This window comes from Dipteris shenzhenensis, chromosome 31 (genome assembly GCF_047967505.1).
Source record: "Dipteris shenzhenensis isolate YYH24624 ecotype China chromosome 31, Dip_SZ_1.0, whole genome shotgun sequence".
Taxonomy (NCBI): domain Eukaryota; kingdom Viridiplantae; phylum Streptophyta; class Polypodiopsida; order Gleicheniales; family Dipteridaceae; genus Dipteris; species Dipteris shenzhenensis.
Genome location: NC_141626.1, coordinates 24,226,775 through 24,244,524, shown reverse-complemented (window position 1 = coordinate 24,244,524; position 17,750 = coordinate 24,226,775). Strand labels below are relative to the sequence as shown.

The following is a 17,750-nucleotide window of genomic DNA, read 5'->3' as shown; positions in this document are numbered from 1 at the left end:
TCTAAGGTGGAGGTAATGAGCACTCCTAAAGTACCAAAGTCCTTAGCAAGCATAAGAGTGTCAAAGAAGAAAAAGAAGAAAAGTGCCATTCTTGTTGTTCAAAAGGTAGATATAGATGTTGGTGATGATGTATCTGTGGTCGATGTGATCATTGATGGTCAAGTGATTTCTAATGTGCACATTGATGGAGGTGCATCGATTAATGTCATGAGTGAGAAGACCATGATAGATGCTGATTTAAAATACTCTAGTACTACCTCTCCTTATCGCATCAAATTAACTGACAACACTAGGGTTAAGAACTTGGGAGTTGTGAAGAATCTAGAAGTGGATGTATGTGGAATTTCTATGTCGACTACTTTTCAAGTGATCACTACCAAGCCAGATGCACGTGCCTATCCATTGATTTTGGGAAGGCCTTGGCTACGCAAGGTGAAGGCTATTCAAAAGTGGGATACTAGAGAATTGATTTTGTAGGGAAATGATAAGAAGGTGTGCTACAACATCAGAAGCTGCAAAAAGGAAGTTGTCAAGAAGGAGTCTTCAACATCAGAGAGTTCAATCTCGAACTTAATCGATGAAGAAGAAGAGACAGGGTGTAGCTCCGAGGAGTCCAACTCAAAGGGTGAGGTGGAAGGAGTGGCCTTTGGTCTTTGTCTTGGTGCTGATCGGGATTAGTCAAGAAGGAACAAGGTGGTGGTGCAAGAAGTTCCTGTAGAGACACTTCATGTGGAGGATGTGGAGCACACTAAACGACGCCAATGCAATGAAGAGATTCTTGGTGATTCTCTATCAAGTAGTGAGAAACTCTAGTACTTGGATATGTTAGATGATTTTCCATGTCTCTTTGCAATAAGCTATTCACAGGTTCGACCAGTCTCTCTTGTCGAGCACAAGACTGAGTTGAAGCCAGAAAGCAAGCCAGTTGTGCAACGCTTAAGGCAATTGGGGGTGATCCAAGCTGAGGCACTAAAGAAAGAGGTAACACAACTACTTGAGGCAGGATTCATCTTTCTTGTTGATGATTCAGAATGGATATCTCCTGTAGTTGTCACACCAAAGAAAGGAAATAAGTGGCGAGTTTGTCTAGACTTTCGTCCTTTGAATGCATGCACTAAGAGGGATCATTTTCCTTTGCCATTCCAAGATGAAATACTAGACCAAGTAGCACGGCATGAGATGTAATCTGTATGTGATGGGTATTCTGGGTACTTTCAAATTTGTATTCGAGAGGAAGATCAAAAGAAAACATCATTTGTCACACCTTGGGGAGTTTTTGCTTACAGGGTGATGCCTTTTGGGTTGACCAATGCACCAGCTAAATTTCAAAGGTTCATGAGTCAAGTCCTTGAGCCTTACTTGCGAAAGCTCATAAGGGTGTTTTTGGATGATTTTTGCATTTATTCTCAGCGCATAGATCACATGGAGAAGTTAAAGATGGCCTTAGCTAGGATTGATGAAGCAAAAGGGTGTCTAAATCCTAGCAAGCGTCATTTGGCTCAAATAAAAGTAGTCTTTTTGGGGCATATTGTGTCTGAAGAAGGCCTGCAAATGGATTTTGACAAGGTCCAATCAATCATGGCATTGCCAAGTGCTGAGAGAGTCACTAGTGTTCACAGAATTCTAGGAAAGAGCAAGTATTATCAACGCTTTTGTGATGATTTCATAGAGATAGTGCATCCCATGAACTTGTTGACAAGAAAAGGAGTTTCTTTCCAATGGGGTGTGGAGCAACAAGAGTCTTTCCAGCAACTTAAGGAGGCCATGAGTAAGGGCCCAATATTGAAGCCCCCTGATTGGTGGTCTCAAGACTTTTATGTAAATCCAAGTGTATCTTTGCATTTAGTTGATGCTGTATTACTACAAAAAGGAGAGGCAGGTAGAATGCAACCCATCTATTATGCCAGCCGATAGCTTACAGATGTGGAAACAAGGTATGAAGAAATGGAGCAGCAAGCTCTCTCTTTGGTGTTTTCAGTCAGAGAGTTTCGCTCCTATTTATTACCTCGACCATTTTTCTTCCTTACCTCTCAGTCTGTATTAGCATATCTAGTTCACATGCCTAATCCTGGGGGGAGATTTGCAAAATGGTTGTCAGAGCTTCAAGAGTTCTCTTTCTCTTTTGTCACTGAAAATACCACTAGGTCCACTATGGCATATTTGCTCACAGGACACGGAAGGATCTAGGCGAAGAAAAGAAATGTAAGGAGAACATTAAAGATGAAAGAGATATACCACCAACAGCTTTTGTTTTGTATTTTGATGGGGCTTTTGGTCCTTCATGCCAACAAGGAGCCGGGGGATGGTCTTGATGGATTCTAAAGGTTAAGAAGTATGGGCAAGAGAACAAGAGCTTCTAGGTATCACAACTAACAATGCAGTTGAGTATAATGCTTTGATTCTTGGTCTAGAGGGTTGTCTTCAAAGTCAAGTTAAAGAATTGGAAGTAAGAGGAGATTCTCAGCTTATTATAAAGCAAATGCAAGGGCATTACAAGACAAGAAGTCCTCATTTGAAGGAGCTTAATCAAAAGGCTATGGCACTATGTAGTCAATTTGATTTTTGCAAGTTTGTTCATATAAACAGAAAAGAAAATCAAAGGGCAGATGAGTTAGCTACTCAAGCCATTATAGTACAAAACCGGTGGGTGGTTTCTTGGGTAGACACTGGATGGCCAAAACTACAAGATGTTCAACAATATGTGGAAGAAGGCATGTTTCCTGAAGGGTTAACTCCACAACAGAAGCAAAGATTGGTTACTTTTGGCCATGCCTCCATAAGGATGTATATGAATGTCACCAATGGAGCCTATCAATTTGAGGATGCTGATGGCATGGTGATACTCGGACACACCAAATGAGTATCACCTTAAATTCTTCTATGCTCGACCACCTTGAGGGCTAGCAGACCCTCTCTATCATTAGAGAGGATCTGTTGGGGGGGAAAGATGTGACACCAAAAATTGATATTTTTAATTTGGCATTGGTATTGTTTTTCTTTATGTTTGATAAGAGTTTGAGTATCAAGTGATAGCCTAGCAGCTCTCACTTATTTCTATTTTCTATGATATTATATGGGATTGAGAGGATGAGTGGAATGGCTCATTGTAAATACCATAGGTATGAATTATAAATACCTTAGTATGGGGTGAGAGTTATTTGTGTATGGGATATTATGGAGTTTTTAGAAAATAGGAAGAGTGAGTCATATAAAGAGGTGGGCTCATGTCCATGTGTTCCAATAATATAAGAGAGGCCATATGCCAAGCGTGTGGAAGGCATGTGGAGGAGTGTGAAGTCAAGAGGAATCCTTCTAGAATTCCTATGTGGAATAAGGAGGATGTGGACATGTGGAAAAGAGAGGGTCCCTATGGGCTCCATGTGGGGAGACTCTCGACTTTCTCAATATTTTAAGAGTCTTGAGCATCTTGTGATGGGACACATGGCAAGAGTAGCCAAAAAGGACATGGATGGTGACATATGGGCTTATGTGATTGATGGGGAAAAGAATCTACAGGCAGCAATTGTAAATGGGTGAAGGAGGGTGATAAAATCCCTATAAAAGGAGCCCTCTTCTCCCTTGTTCATTAATCTCTTCCACCATTAGGCCTCATGTTGCTGTAGCTCTAGTCTCCCCAAGCCTCTTCCATGAGCCTTCTCTCTCTCTTGTAGATATTCTCTTATGTAGACTCTTGAGTCCATCTCTCTCTAGTTTATTCTCTCTCTATGAGTAGTCTTAGAGCTTCCACTCCCTCTTGTATGTATGAAAACTCTTCTTCTCCCTTGTGTTTGTAGTGTTTTGAGTTGCATTGGAGTGGATTCTCACTCTATTTGTAATGAGGGTCACTTCAAGTTCTCTCTCTTGAGTGTCTCTTCCCTTTTCTTTCTTTCAAAGCCTTAAAAGTTCTTTCTATTCGGCTGCTCACTGTGCACACATGGTCCATCTGTTTCCCAAGCCACCATGCAAACTTCTTCCCCTCTTCTAGAAAAAATCTATGAGGGGTGGATCGTTGATGAAGGTGGAGTCTTGAGGGAGCATCCTGCTTAGGCGAAATTAGCATGGGTGGAGGGCAGTTTTGATGACAGTTCGACCCCCTGTTAGTGTTTTGCTCATAACTTTCTGCTCGGTAGTCCAATTTTAATGAGATTTATATCAGCATGAAGCTCTCTTTTAGAGCATGCTTGTATGTAATCAGATCGTAATCAGATCTTGAATCAGATATTGCTGCAAAAATTTATGAGTCTCTGTGTCTGACAGTCTGTTTTCATGACAATTTTTACTCCCGTCTAGTAAACTGTTCTTAACTTTTTAGCTGCTTCTCTGTTTCTTATGAAACATATATCAACGCGAAGCTCTCTTTAAGGCGCATGTATCCAGGTGCTTAGATCTTGAATCAGATATTTGTGCAAAATGTTATGAGTCTTTGTGTTTGATAGTCTGTTTTCATGATAGTTTTTACTCCCTTCTAGTAAACTGTCCATATCTTTTCAACCGTCTGTCTGTTTTCAACGAAACTTATATCAGCGTGAAGCCATCTCAAGGCACATCTCTTTGTGTGTTTGAATCTCTGATATCATGTCTCTACTAAAAGTTATAGTCCTCTATCTCTAATGACAGTTTGTAGAGTGTTTTGAGCTAAGTGTAAAGGTGTCTATGAAGGAGGTGCAATGTTTTCTCGGAATCTAACCATCCGACCCAATCAGCCCCTTCAAACTCCTCGATATATATTAGTTAATGTCATGTTGAGTCGCAAGATCTTCTTTCAACAACGTATCGCTCTTCTCTTTGGTGCAGACCGACTTGCTGAGATGATGGCCTCTACTGATCCTTTCCTTCCCCCTATGCTTGATTACAACATCACTTGGGATGTTACCATCTTCATTCTCATCTGAGGGAGGAAAGTATAGTGTGGTATCTTGGCATAAAAGCTTCTTTTTAATGTCCCATTCTCAATGATAAATATCTTTGTCAGTCAGTTCGAAAGCAGCAAGAAGTGAAGAGGTGTGTGAAGTTTATTACCCGCAACTTCATGTCATAGCATCCATCATACAAAACTTTAAAAAAGCTTTCATTACATGATGAACTCCCAAATGCTAACATTAAATTTGACTATGATGACTCACCTCTATGTCCAAATATCCAATTTACCATCAGTTGTTTGGAATCCATGCCCATAACACATACTGTGCCTTTGTTCTTATGTCAATGGAGCCACCCACTCTAGTGAGCATATCAAAACAACTCCACCCACCCTCCAAAACGTGGATAAGAAGAACTGCAAAAACAACTCGCTCTTCTTAACCTTTCTCTCTTCATACATTTTTGGCACAATCATCTTCTCATCATACTGCCAAAACCCTCCATTTCCATGCCGATGGGTATGTAGAAAAGAATGACATCTGCATGAAGAGGTGTTACATGCTTTCCTAATTCTCCATCATGGCCCACATGCAACGACAAGAAATCCTTAATAAGTTCAATCTTATTTGACTTCTCTTTTTTTTTAATGTATCAAGCATCGCCACAACATCAGTACAAATCACCAAAGAACTAGCTATTGTAGTTTGAATTATTACCTTCCCCTGCCTAGAGTCCAAATCTTATTTTCTTCTCTTGGGTTGGAAATCACTTGCTTCCACAACTTCCTTGTCCACACATGCGGTCCACTTGTTCTTTTTCTTCACCAAACTAGTTAGCTACACCTCAACATCCCTAGGACTTATGGTAAAGGGAGTTGTGGTCATCTTCCTTGCTTCGATGTCATCCTCCAAGTCATTAAAAAGCAAATCTTTTTCATGATGTTCATAGTGAGCCCTTTCATTTTTTGGAAATTTGCCCGAAGGAAATTCCAACCACCATTGACAAAATTTCTCTTCCCACTCTGATATAAATCCAACTCTCTTTTCAATATTTATTAGCATCAAATAAATGCTCACCTCTCTTACTATTTTTGTTGGTTCCACATGTCTAGTGCAATAGGCATGTATTGGACCTTTGCACTAGCAAAAAGATGAAAAAATAACGTACACCCAAGTCCAATGCTACCACAAGAATAAACATTAAAGCTACATTCCAAACAACTCTCAATTTACCTCCACACAACTCCCTTTGCTACAAACATAATTTTTATGGAAAAACTAGATCATAGAGAGCTATCAAATCAGCAAGAGGAATTTCTGGTTGTCCCAAAGATCCTTGTGGTAACTCATGAGGAGTCAAACCCACTAAGGATGCATGGTAATTTCTAGGTTCTGATAGGGTCCCCTCTTTAGCTCATAACCCAATGGTACTAACCTTGCTCACGACATTCATGAAATCAAGGATTAAAAGATGGATACATTTTAGACCCTTGCTAGCTCTTCAAACTAGGATTCCAAAGTTGCATCAGCTGAGCACTATGACACTGCCATTCCATCTCCATTCCATGCACATAATAAGGTTGAGGATAACCAACATTTTTACAAGGAGCATCATAATTTGGACACAGCTAGAGCTGTACTCAACATCCTTGGATGCTTTGATGGGTGCCAAAAATGCCACACTCTCAATCAAAAGGCAAATCAATGCAGGACTATTTACATGTCCATGAATAGCAAAAGTGCCCATACTTCCATCAATTTAAAAAAGTGGCACACAGTGATACACTAAGATTGACTAGGGGTTCAATGGTGAGGTTTTCAATGGACAACACATGATGCACAAGTTCCAATGTCACATGATTACTTATTTACAAGAGACTTTTGTGCCTTTGGCATGGTAATGTAAGAAATACGGGAGCAAGAAAGCAAGAGAATGAGTACACAAGTGGGAGTGAAGCTCTCACTGCTGGAGTGTGTTGCAATAGAAATCGAAAGATGTGCAAGTACAAAGGAAAGATATGCACACAACCCAAAGGATAGGTTTGTGCCTACTAAGCACACCTCTAAGCACAAAGTGCTAACTAGGCTAAAACAGAGTGCCCCTAGCCTCAGAATGAGGTCACATGGGCTATTATTAGCCTGGGGGAAAAAAACCTTCCACAAGGGAAGTAAAAAGTGCCCCGGCCCACCTACCAACCACCAGCACTTCCATAGAAGGTACAAGTATGAAGATAAAAACCCAACAAACCCCCCTGGAGTGATGTGTGGTGTATGTACATATACAGGGATGTAGCCTCAATCACCGAAAGGAAGTAAGTTCAAAAGCTGTCGAAAGCTCTCAAAGTTATCACGAGGTAATGCCTTGGTGAAGATGTCTGCTACATTGTCGTGTGTCGACACATGAGACATGCTGATCTCCCCTGCTAAGAGTCTCTCTCTGACATAATGATAATGCACCTCTATATGCTTCGTGCGAGCATGAAAGACGGGATTCTTGGCAACAGCCAAGGCACTCATACTGTCAGTGTAGAGGGATGTGGGAGCATGCTGCGCCATACCCAGATTTGCAAATAATCTCCTGAGCCAGACACACTCAAGAGTAGCTGTGAAAGCAGCCCTGTACTCTGCTTCACAACTAGAGGTGGCCACTGATGTTGGTTGCTTCTTGCTAAGCCATGAAACAGATGCATCCCCAATGTAGAAGCAATAACCTGTCGTGGACACCCTGGTGTCATAATCACCTACCCATTCTGAATCACTGAAACCATGCAAGCGTGATATTCCCCCCCTGGGATAGAACAATCCAAGATGCATAGTACCTTTCAAGTACCTAAACACCCATTTCACTGCTTGCCAATGCTTTGTTCCTGGGCAGTGCATATATCTGCTTAATAAAGAGACCCCATATTATATGTCAGGCCTAGTGTTGCACACATAAAGTAATGATCCCACAGCCTGCATGTAAAGAGTGCCATCAAACGGCTTTCCACTATCTTCAAGACTCAACCTTGCACCTGGCTCCACAGGAGTAGCCACGGGTTTGCTGTCCTGAAGGGAAAACCGCTGCAGCAAATTCTGAATATACATACTTTGCTGCAAAAATATGCCCCTCTCTGTCTGCATAAACTGTATCCCAAGATAGTAGTGCAAACGACCAAGGACATCTCAAATGTTTGCTATAATTCAGCCTTAAAGGCTGCAATATGATCCTCTCGAGGTCCTGTAAGCAGCATGTCATCGACATAAAGTACGATGACGAGAAACACCTCAGTAGTACTCTTAATGTATAGAGTACTCTCTGCTGAACTGCGTACAAAGCCCTATGAAAGCAAATGGTAATCAATCTTGGCATACCAAGCTCTAGGTGATTGCTTAAGACCATACAGGGCCTTCTGCAACCTGCACACCTTAGCTTCCTGTCCCTTCACTTTAAAACCTGGGGGCTGAAGTACATAGACCTCCTCTGTAATATCTCCATTGAGAAATGCGGTCTTTATGTCCAGCTGGTGTATAACCCATGCATGATGGCTAGCCGATGCTATCAAACTCCTGATAGTAGTCATCCTGGAAGTGGGGGCAAAGGTTTCATCATAATCAATGCCCTTCTGCTATGCATACCCTTTGGCTACAAGACGAGCCTTGTATCTCTCCACTGAGCCATCTGCATGCCTCTTAATCTTATAAACCCACTTCACACCAATTGCTTTCTTGCCCACTGGCAAGTCTGTCAGAAACCATGTATCATTCTTCATGATTGCATCAAATTCTGATTTCATGGCTGCCATCCAATGCGGATCTTCTTCTGCCTCTTCAAAAGAGACAGGCTCTTCCTCATGACTTGTGCTCTCCAAAGCATACTCAGTACAAAGACCCTGAGCTCTGCGTGCACCCAATCTTGTCCTGCTTGACAAAGGCATATCAAGAGGGCTGTCCTTTAGTGTCTCTGTGAGCCACCTAGGTACCCTTCTGGAAGATTCAGGCACATCAAGATTAGTTGGCTGCAAACCAACTGTAATTTCCTGTTCAATGATTTCCTGCACATTAGTGGGCTGCGTTGTTGTTGTCATAGGCTCCTCCATAGGCACCAAATGTGGGGCTGTGTTTTCCTCCCTCTGAGGCAATAAAAACTCAAAGATGTCACGTGAATAAACTGCAGGCTGCTGCCTAATGGACTGCATTCGCAGGATTGAATCCTCCGCAAATACTACATCTCTGCTCACAATAATCTTCTGTGTACTTGGGTGGTACAGCCGGTAGCCTTTGCTCTCAGAGCTATAGCCAACAAAAATGCATTTTACAGCCTTGTCATCAAGCTTCCCCTGCTTGTGCTCAGGGATAAGTGTATATGCCATGCATCCAAACACCCTCAAATGTTGAACTGAAGGTTTCCTGCCTGTCCATGCCTCATAAGGTGTGATGTTCTGGAGAGCTTTGGTTGGACACCTGTTCAACACATAATTGCTGCAAATGATTGCTTCCAACCAAAAACTTGGGGGCAGGCCCTTAGCCTTGATCATACACCGTGCCATTTCCATCTTAGTACGGTTCTTGTGTTCCGCCTTCCCATTCTGCGGGGGGGTGTATGGCACTGTACATTGATGAATAATCCCCTTTTCTGCCAAAAAACCATGAAAGGCATCTGACATATATTCTCCACCTCTATCGGTACGCAAAGTACCCACCCTCTCTGAGGTTTGATTTTCCTGCATGGCAATGAAATCCTTAAACCTGGCACACACCTCTGACTTATGCCTCAAAGGATACACCCACGTAAAGCATGTGAAATCATCAATGAAGGTGATAAAATATGAGTAACCACCAAGACTGCGTGTCCTCATGGGACCACACACATCACTGTGTATAAGCTGTAATTTCCGGACAGCCCTTACAGTGGCATCTTTCGGGAATGGAGCTCGATGCATCTTTCCCAATATACACCCCTCACAAACATGTCTACCAAGGGCATGTATATGTGGCATGTCTACCACCATGTCATGTGTATGGAGTCTCTACAAGCTCTTGAAGTTCAAGTGACCAAACCGTGCATGCCACAATTCAGCATTGGCCCTTTCTTCCGTGCTTACCACTGCCATAGCATCATGAGAACCTGCTGCATAATGATCCAGCCTGTACAACCCTCTGCGGAGTGTCCTTGATGCCACTATGGTACCTGCATCCTCAAGATCATGCACTGTGCATTTGGGTTCTGAGAATCTCACATCTAATCCTCCCAAGGCAATTGCAGGGACGGATATTAGATTCTTCCTGATACCTGGCACATACAACACGTGACTCAATGTGAAGGAGCCACCGTGGGCTGAATGCAATACAACCTTGCCAACTCCCTGCACCGGATAGCTGGAGTTATTGGCACATGTGACCATACCTCCCTGTGAGGTAGTCACAAGATCTGAAAATAACTCTCTCTGCGCTGTAATGTGCTTACTAGCACCACTGTCAAAGTACCAGTCCTAAGTACTAGCCACAGAGAGACAAACATCATCATGCATGGAAGGATCATAGCTGCAAATTACCATGAATGCCCACTCCTCATCATAGTCATCATGAGTAATGTGAGTATAATTTGCAACTTCTTGCTTCTCACCTGCATGTGTATCCATGAATGCAACATTAGCTTCAGATTTAGTGCCCTTTTCCTTCTCCTTTGCAAGCCTCTTTGCGACATTCACTGATGTAATGCCCTGGCTTCCTGCAATAGTGACACTTGCCCTTTTTCTTACCCTTTGCATCCTCTTTCTCCACACTGGGAGAGGGCTGATTATGTGCTGTTTTGCCCTTTCCAGCCCATTTATTTGCAGCCTTTTCCTTCCCCTTTTGCCCTGCATAAAAGGCTTGATCCCCTTCCTTCAAGATACTCCTGTTCTCCCTTGATTGCTCTTCTTGCAACAACACCTGCACCAAGTCATCAAGCTTGAAAGAGTCTGGATTCCCTTTCATGATAAGACGCAGCGTGGACGCAAGAGACTGATAAGAATCAGGAATACCATTAAGGATAATGGTGATTAAGGAGCCATCTGACATCTCCTCCCCAAGAGAGATCAACTGTTCACGCAAGTCCTTGAACTTGGTGAGAAAATCATCCATAGCATCTCCCTCATGCATAACAAGATGCTCTAGTTGCCTTTTGAGATAGGCAACTTTGGCCTCATTTCGTACCTAGTACAAATTAGCCAAACAATCCCATCCATCCTTTGCCGTCTGGCAAGACCGTATATGTGGAATAATACTAGTCTTCACAGACAATGCAATCATCGCATGTGCTTTTGCATCTTTCTCATCCCACTTTTGTTGAGCCTCAGTGGATGGTACCGATGGTGGAGGAGGTATCCTTCTACCAGATGTGATAGTAGAAGTAGTAGCAGAGTCATCATCCTGTGATGTAGTACGTGTACCAAGTCTAACCTCAGTACCTTCGACAATCTTGCTCAGCCCATTGGCTACAAGTATGTGCTTCATCATGTATGACCACAAAGGGTAGTTGTTACTGCCATCAAGTTTGTTCTCGGCTGAAAGTAAATCAAGCACACCATCTTTCCCCATGGCAATATGTGTCACTGCAAAGATCACCTGCAAGGAAATAAAATAGAGACCTCAAATAAAAAATCTCTTCCGAGATGGGCACAACCTCAGTACTTCACCCTTCCACTGCACAAGAGCAATGTCACTGCATTAACTTGCTGTCCCAAATCTGTAAATCCCTTCTCGGTGTTCAAACTGAGTGCAAAGCATCCAATGTATAGTTCCCAATGCACCTTCTTACTGCTGAACTGTATTAGGCATAAAATCCCCAATTTATACACTCAATGCTTGAGTGAAAAAAACACTTTCCTTGCTGTACCAAGCATAAACAAGGCATACAACCAAGAAAACGCAGAAAGCCCCTTGATTGGAGGGCAATTTTTCAACCAATAGAGTGGATTCTTGCTGCCCACACACCAATTTCTGCTACAGCAGTTCACAGAAGGAGAAATCCCCAATTTCCAAGCCTGGAATGGACACCTGCAGGTACCCACAAGCTTCGGGAAGAGAGGATAGTGCTGAAAAATAAGTTTTTTCTTACCCACGTGCTGCAAGAAAGTATTGCGCAGCTGTTTTCAGCAGTTTTGACCCTGAGCAGGGCTGGAAAACGTCAACATCAGGCTGGAATGGTTGCGCAACAACTCTGGGAAGCTCCTGGGTCAAGTTTCTGGCGACGAAACTGAGTGCAAAAGCTTCCTGATGCAAGAAAAATGGCGATGATTTGAAATTCCTGCAGCTGCGACTGATTTCAGACTTTCAAGGTGTCTTCCGGGTGCCCACGTGATCAGGGAAGTGACTGGAGGCTCACGGGAGAGTGAAACCTGATGCTCTGATACCAAATGTAAGAAATACGGGAGCAAGAAAGCAAGGGAATGAGTACACAAGTGGGAGTGAAGCTCTCACTGCTAGAGTTGAGTTGCACATTTCTCTATTAGTACAAAGGGCTATCGGGGAGTTCTTTTAATGCACAAATTGTCAATGTTGTATGCACAAGACCACTCATGAAGTTTTTCACATATTCAAGTTTTTAATTTATTGTGACCATTACTATGGCACCATCCGTTATGAAACGGTTGTGCTTTATCAGTGTGAACAAAGATGTTCACCACACTTCCACACAACCAAATTGCCCATTGAAGGACAACTCAAGAATTTTGGGCAAACGGTATTTTGATGGCCACCAAGTGTGCCTCAATGTGATTGTGCATGTATGCTAGGATTTGGGTGCAAGGGTCATATTTTTAGTGGAAAGTACTGGGATCTTGTTCTTGCATGTATGTTTCATGCAGAGGGAGCATAGGCTTTTTTGGTCCAAGGATAAGTCCTATGTTAGTAGTTCATTTTGTTCCAAGAAGCGCTTTGTTGTTGCATTTGCCTTGGTTAATTGCCAATCTACCATAGCAAATGTGAGGAAATCTAGGAGTGTTATCGATTTTTCTTGCGTAAGGAGCTCGTGCGCAACTCGCAAGCCTTTTCCTTTTCCAAGTCTTTCTTTTTAGGGTCCTTGATGAATTACTTGCCTTGTAACATTGAAAGGTGTTCCAAAAGTTTCAGTGGGTTGAGAAAGAGTAGAGGCCATGGCATTGAAGCAGTATTGTCCTTTCAAATTATATACACTTTCTTCGTAATTGCATTGAGAGTGTATTTATTATGCGGGTCATGTCCATTTTAAGTTTTTGCGATTTCAATCGATTGCCTTAGTTGTTCTTCATGCTCTTTATTCCAAACAATGTGCGCTTGGTTCTTGATGGGTGGGAACAATGGAGTCACCATATGGAGAGCACATGACTCATTAAGCAAAAGAACATAAAGACATCGTGTGTCACAAAGGTTAACATCAAATAATTCAGTAGCCCTCACTCCATCAAAACACAATACCTTGTCTATGTTGTCAAATGTGTTTGAGAAGTGCATTAGACAATAAAAAACCAAAGCTCTTCAATAAGAAGTAGTTCTAAGTAATTGAGTTATGTGCTCTCTATAGAGAATTTCATTATGCATTTTGGCTAAGGCCGTAGCTAGCATAGTCTGACGTGAGGTATTTAGGTTTGAGGCCATGGAAATGGAGTTCAAAAGAAGGTTAACCCATGTGTTGTAAGAAAAAGATGAATAAAATTCCAACAAACAATTTAAGACATCAATGTTGTGTGGATCCTTCTCAAGAAATGCTTCCCTTTTCTGAGGATCATATGCATAAATACTTGCAAACTCATCCATTGCTTGAAATTCTAATTTGTTTGTTTGCTATTGTGCTTTCATAAAGATGAATAAAATACCTTTTTGCTTGTGGAAAAGAAGTAGAGATAGTGCTATTCCATAGAAAGATTGTATTAAGCATCTTCATCAAATGCAATAACACAACCGGAGCTAATGATTATGAAGCTCCCACTCGGTTTACTATCAAGATGCAAATAGCATGCACAAAGTACAACTTTTGCATGAATATGCAAGAAGGGGTAATCCAAGCAAAGAAGGATGTCAATGTGGTTTCCTCAAATCTACACTAAGACCTCTTGCGATAGGATGTGGCCTTTAAGATGTTATCTATTGCATTGTGTCACATAAATAACAATAGGGGTGTGCAGGATTGTGGCTCACAAGAGTTCTTGTGCAACAATCACAATGATGCTCAATAAGTTGTGCATTTACATTTGTCAAGTATACTACAACGGATATATGTAGGTAAGGTCGGCAATAAAACTAGTAACTCCACGTGGAAATAATGAGTAAAATGTTTGGATAAGCAATTACCTTGTGGTCATGTCCTTGTGGTCATGTCCTAGGTCGGAAAATTGGCTAATGAAAGCTTGCTTCAAATCTTCTCATTTCCTTCCCTCCCAAAAATCCACTAGAATGGTAAAGTAAAAAACACCCAGACTTTCTTTTGCGCACATGTAAGAGATGTTTTCAAAGCATACATCAAAATTACGTTTTCATTATACTCATAAATGAGCCATGATGACAGGATGTTCTTGCACTCATTGACAAAAAATAGCTATGATGAAAAGAAGCGTAAGCAAAGTGTTTCGGGTTCAAACAAATTGAAGCAACACTAACACAAAATACTCTCACAGTTGCTTCATCTTTGTTGTTAGTGCCATCCGCGATAGTGACTTGATCAGCAACACCTGCATCTATATTGACTTTGATGACCACAAATGTGATTGTGCCCATCACAGGAAAAATATTCCCCTTGCCTAATCTAATTAGGGCCAACACCGAAGAGACATAGCATTGTTATTTCCAATAAGAAGCTAATATTCCCCTCAAATGGCTCACCTTTTATTATCACCATGGCAACATCCACATAAAGAGAATAATTAGAATTGCCACCTTTGCCAATTCCTTTCTTAGCTATGGTTGCACCCTTGTTGATGTTGTAATAGGAACCAATTTCCAAGCTATCCTTGAATTGCAAGACATTTGCATGGGGGATTGCCACTATGTAATCATGCAGAAGGAATCTCATTATAGACTTATGTAACAATAATATGGAGCAGAAGTACAACTGACTATACTCCCATGGAGAACATAAATCAAAATTGAATAATGATTTCTTTTAAAAAATCAACCTTTCAATATGTAAAGCACACTCGCTTGTGATATCGTCAACACAACTTTGAATCCAAGAAGACTTCACAAGAGAACGTGAGCATCGACAAAAAAACAAGAATCAATAAATTCATAAATCCCATAATTTTCCCTTCTAGAAAGAACTTCAACCTTCAGTAAGGGCATTTTCTCGTGTAGGCAAGGGGTGGTGGAGGTGTGGGCACCTCCTCAATTCACACATGGGTTGCTCTTTGGGCCTCCTGGAGGCTCTGGGCATTTTGTTCGAGCACCTTGGGTCGGACTCAAATGCACCTGCCTGTGCGAGAACAAGCCTAAAGAACTTGCCTTGGGGCAAGCCAATGATTACACACAAGGAAGAATCCAACTCTGAACTATAGCGGGTTCACACCAATGGTCGGTCATCCTCCAAGAAAGGCTGCCGTCCTCATTGGTCCAATAGGAGGGAGGGGTTGAGACAATGAAGCAAAAGATTTGTGACCGACAGTGAAGGCCACAAAGAGCATGGTGAATTCCTCCAAGTGTTGTGCTTTCCTCCAAGTGTTGTGCTACCAGTGCTACATGATTGGTTTATTCTAAACCGCTAAACAAATCAAAGAGGCCCATTCCAAGTCCTCCAATCGCTACACCAATAGGAGGGAGGGGCTGAAACACTGCTACACCAATCACACATTTCCTCCTTGGGATCCTTATAAGACTCCTTGTAAGGTTGGCATTGTAGAACTACTTACTTGTAAGGTTGGAACTTGGGAGTGAGTTAAGCTTGTTGGCGATGGAGAGCTCGGGATCCATTTTCATGTCTGGAACTCTGGCTATGGTGAACTTCTTGCCTTCATCTTCTTCATCTCATTCTCCTCTCTTGGAAATCACCTTACCCTCCCTCTCAAGATTTCCGTCCAGTTCTTCTTCTTCCAAAGGTCCCATCATCTCCATGGGTGGAGGCCCCCGTACCTACCCCGGTGGTGTCACCAAATGGCAGTGGAAACGCATCCAGAGCAAGAAGGCCAGACAAATCGAGAAAGCTAGATTGTTGCGTGAACGACAGATTTATGAAAATAGACGGCGTGCAGAGCTTATGGCAGCCTCCCCCGCTCTCGAGATGCCCTGGCAAAAACTGTCCCGGCTCCGACCCGCGAACCATATCTCGGCTGACTCGCAGATCAAAAGGCTTGCTGCTCGGTTCCAGAAGGAAGGTGCAGAAGATCTTTGGACTGAGGACGATGGCCCAGAACAATTCGAGGTGGACGACGACCAGCCCTCACCTCCAAATGCCGTTCGCAGATTTACGATGTACAGCGACATAGATCCTTTTGCCGAATGAAATGCCATGGTTCATCCGACGGTTCGTGTAGATAAGTTCTGCTGCAGCACACAAGGTGCGGTAGGAGACTGAAGGCTGTCAGATGCATGTAAACTATAGGGTGTGAACACTGGGACTTTGTAAAAATGGCTGAATGTCCGCTTATTAGTAACAACGTTGACTTCATTAGCAGTTTTGGCTTGAAGGTTTGAATCGCAGTTTGAATGCTCTTCTTGTCATCGAGTTACCGATCCAAGCTCCTTTTCGTATGTTTGCCGTTTCTCGTTCTTCCTATTCATAGTCTATCACACATTACACATTTTTCTAAGAACTCTCGCAGCAAGAACACTCTCTCAAGTTTAGCAGCGTCGAGAGCTTTTAAGGACTAGATTGAAATCTGTGATAACTCCATCTTTTGGTCTTTAGAACAACAAAAAATCTAAATTTGTATGATTGGTCTTACAAAGGTATATGAAATTTGTCATAATTCCGTCTTGCATTTGGTTTTATCTACACCTGCCAATTCTATGGAAAGCTGTTTTTCAATGTTTAGCTTTGAAGCTGGTTGCATCTTGCGAATTACAACATTTGGAATGAGTCAATGCGACATTTTGAGCTTAGATTGTGAGTTGACACCATGATCAAAGTTGAACGACAAGAGATCAACATAGGCATGGAACCAAGCTCTCAAATCGACAAGAACTCATTACGAGACCTCTGTATAAATGGATGCTCAAGAGTGAGTGTGTGTGAGAGAGAGAGAGAGAGAGAGAGAGAGAGAGAGAGTCTATTAATGTCCACAGGAGACCAACAAGTCTACAGGACAGAAAAAACCACATCTAGTACATCTCTTTAGGGAGGTCAGTAGCAACTCCCAAGGAGTACAAGACTCTGTTATTTAGGGTACCTACATAATATTTGGAAAAACATAATTGGCCATACTGCGAGTCTTTTGGTTTTGATTTAAACTCTTTGGTGAGTGAGTACCTTCACGGTATACTGCCCATTTTCCTTCTTTCCTAGCAGCCTTGACCTTGGCTAATTCCATTGCCTATTCTTCAATTGGGTTCGTGTGAGTTCCTCGGCTATTCATACCTTGGTCCCTTTTAGCTTGATTCGTAAATCCTGTGAGCTAAGCTTAATAATAGCATGTCCCTCATCTGTGGTCCTTTGCATGCGTGCTAGGAGGCCGTTTATGGCATCGAAACATGTCCTGTCTTAAGCTTGATGGGATGGTAGAGATGCTAATGCACATGCCTTGATTGCAATGTCGGTGAAGAGGGTGTATTATCCCACACATACGGTCATACAAGATTGCCAAGGAGGCATGGGATGCACTCGTAGGTTTATACCATGCAGGCAATGAAGTGAGCATTGCATTTTTGCGGAGATAGCTTTGAGTCCTTACACATGCAGGAAGGAGACTCTATGGATGAGTTTCTCACGAAAATTAAGTACTTTAGAGAGCAATTATGCTACGT

The 17,750-nt window shown here is 42.2% G+C and overlaps 1 protein-coding gene across 1 annotated transcript; it reads left to right on the top strand.

The window, feature by feature from the left end:
• Positions 1-15,691: 15,691 nt before the first annotated feature.
• Positions 15,692-16,593, top strand: LOC147881233 (putative DEAD-box ATP-dependent RNA helicase 33). The gene has a single exon (XM_087370048.1). It carries the CDS (start codon positions 15,742-15,744, stop codon positions 16,288-16,290), a length of 549 nt encoding a protein of 182 aa, XP_087226174.1. The 5' UTR covers positions 15,692-15,741; the 3' UTR covers positions 16,291-16,593.
• Positions 16,594-17,750: the final 1,157 nt, after the last annotated feature.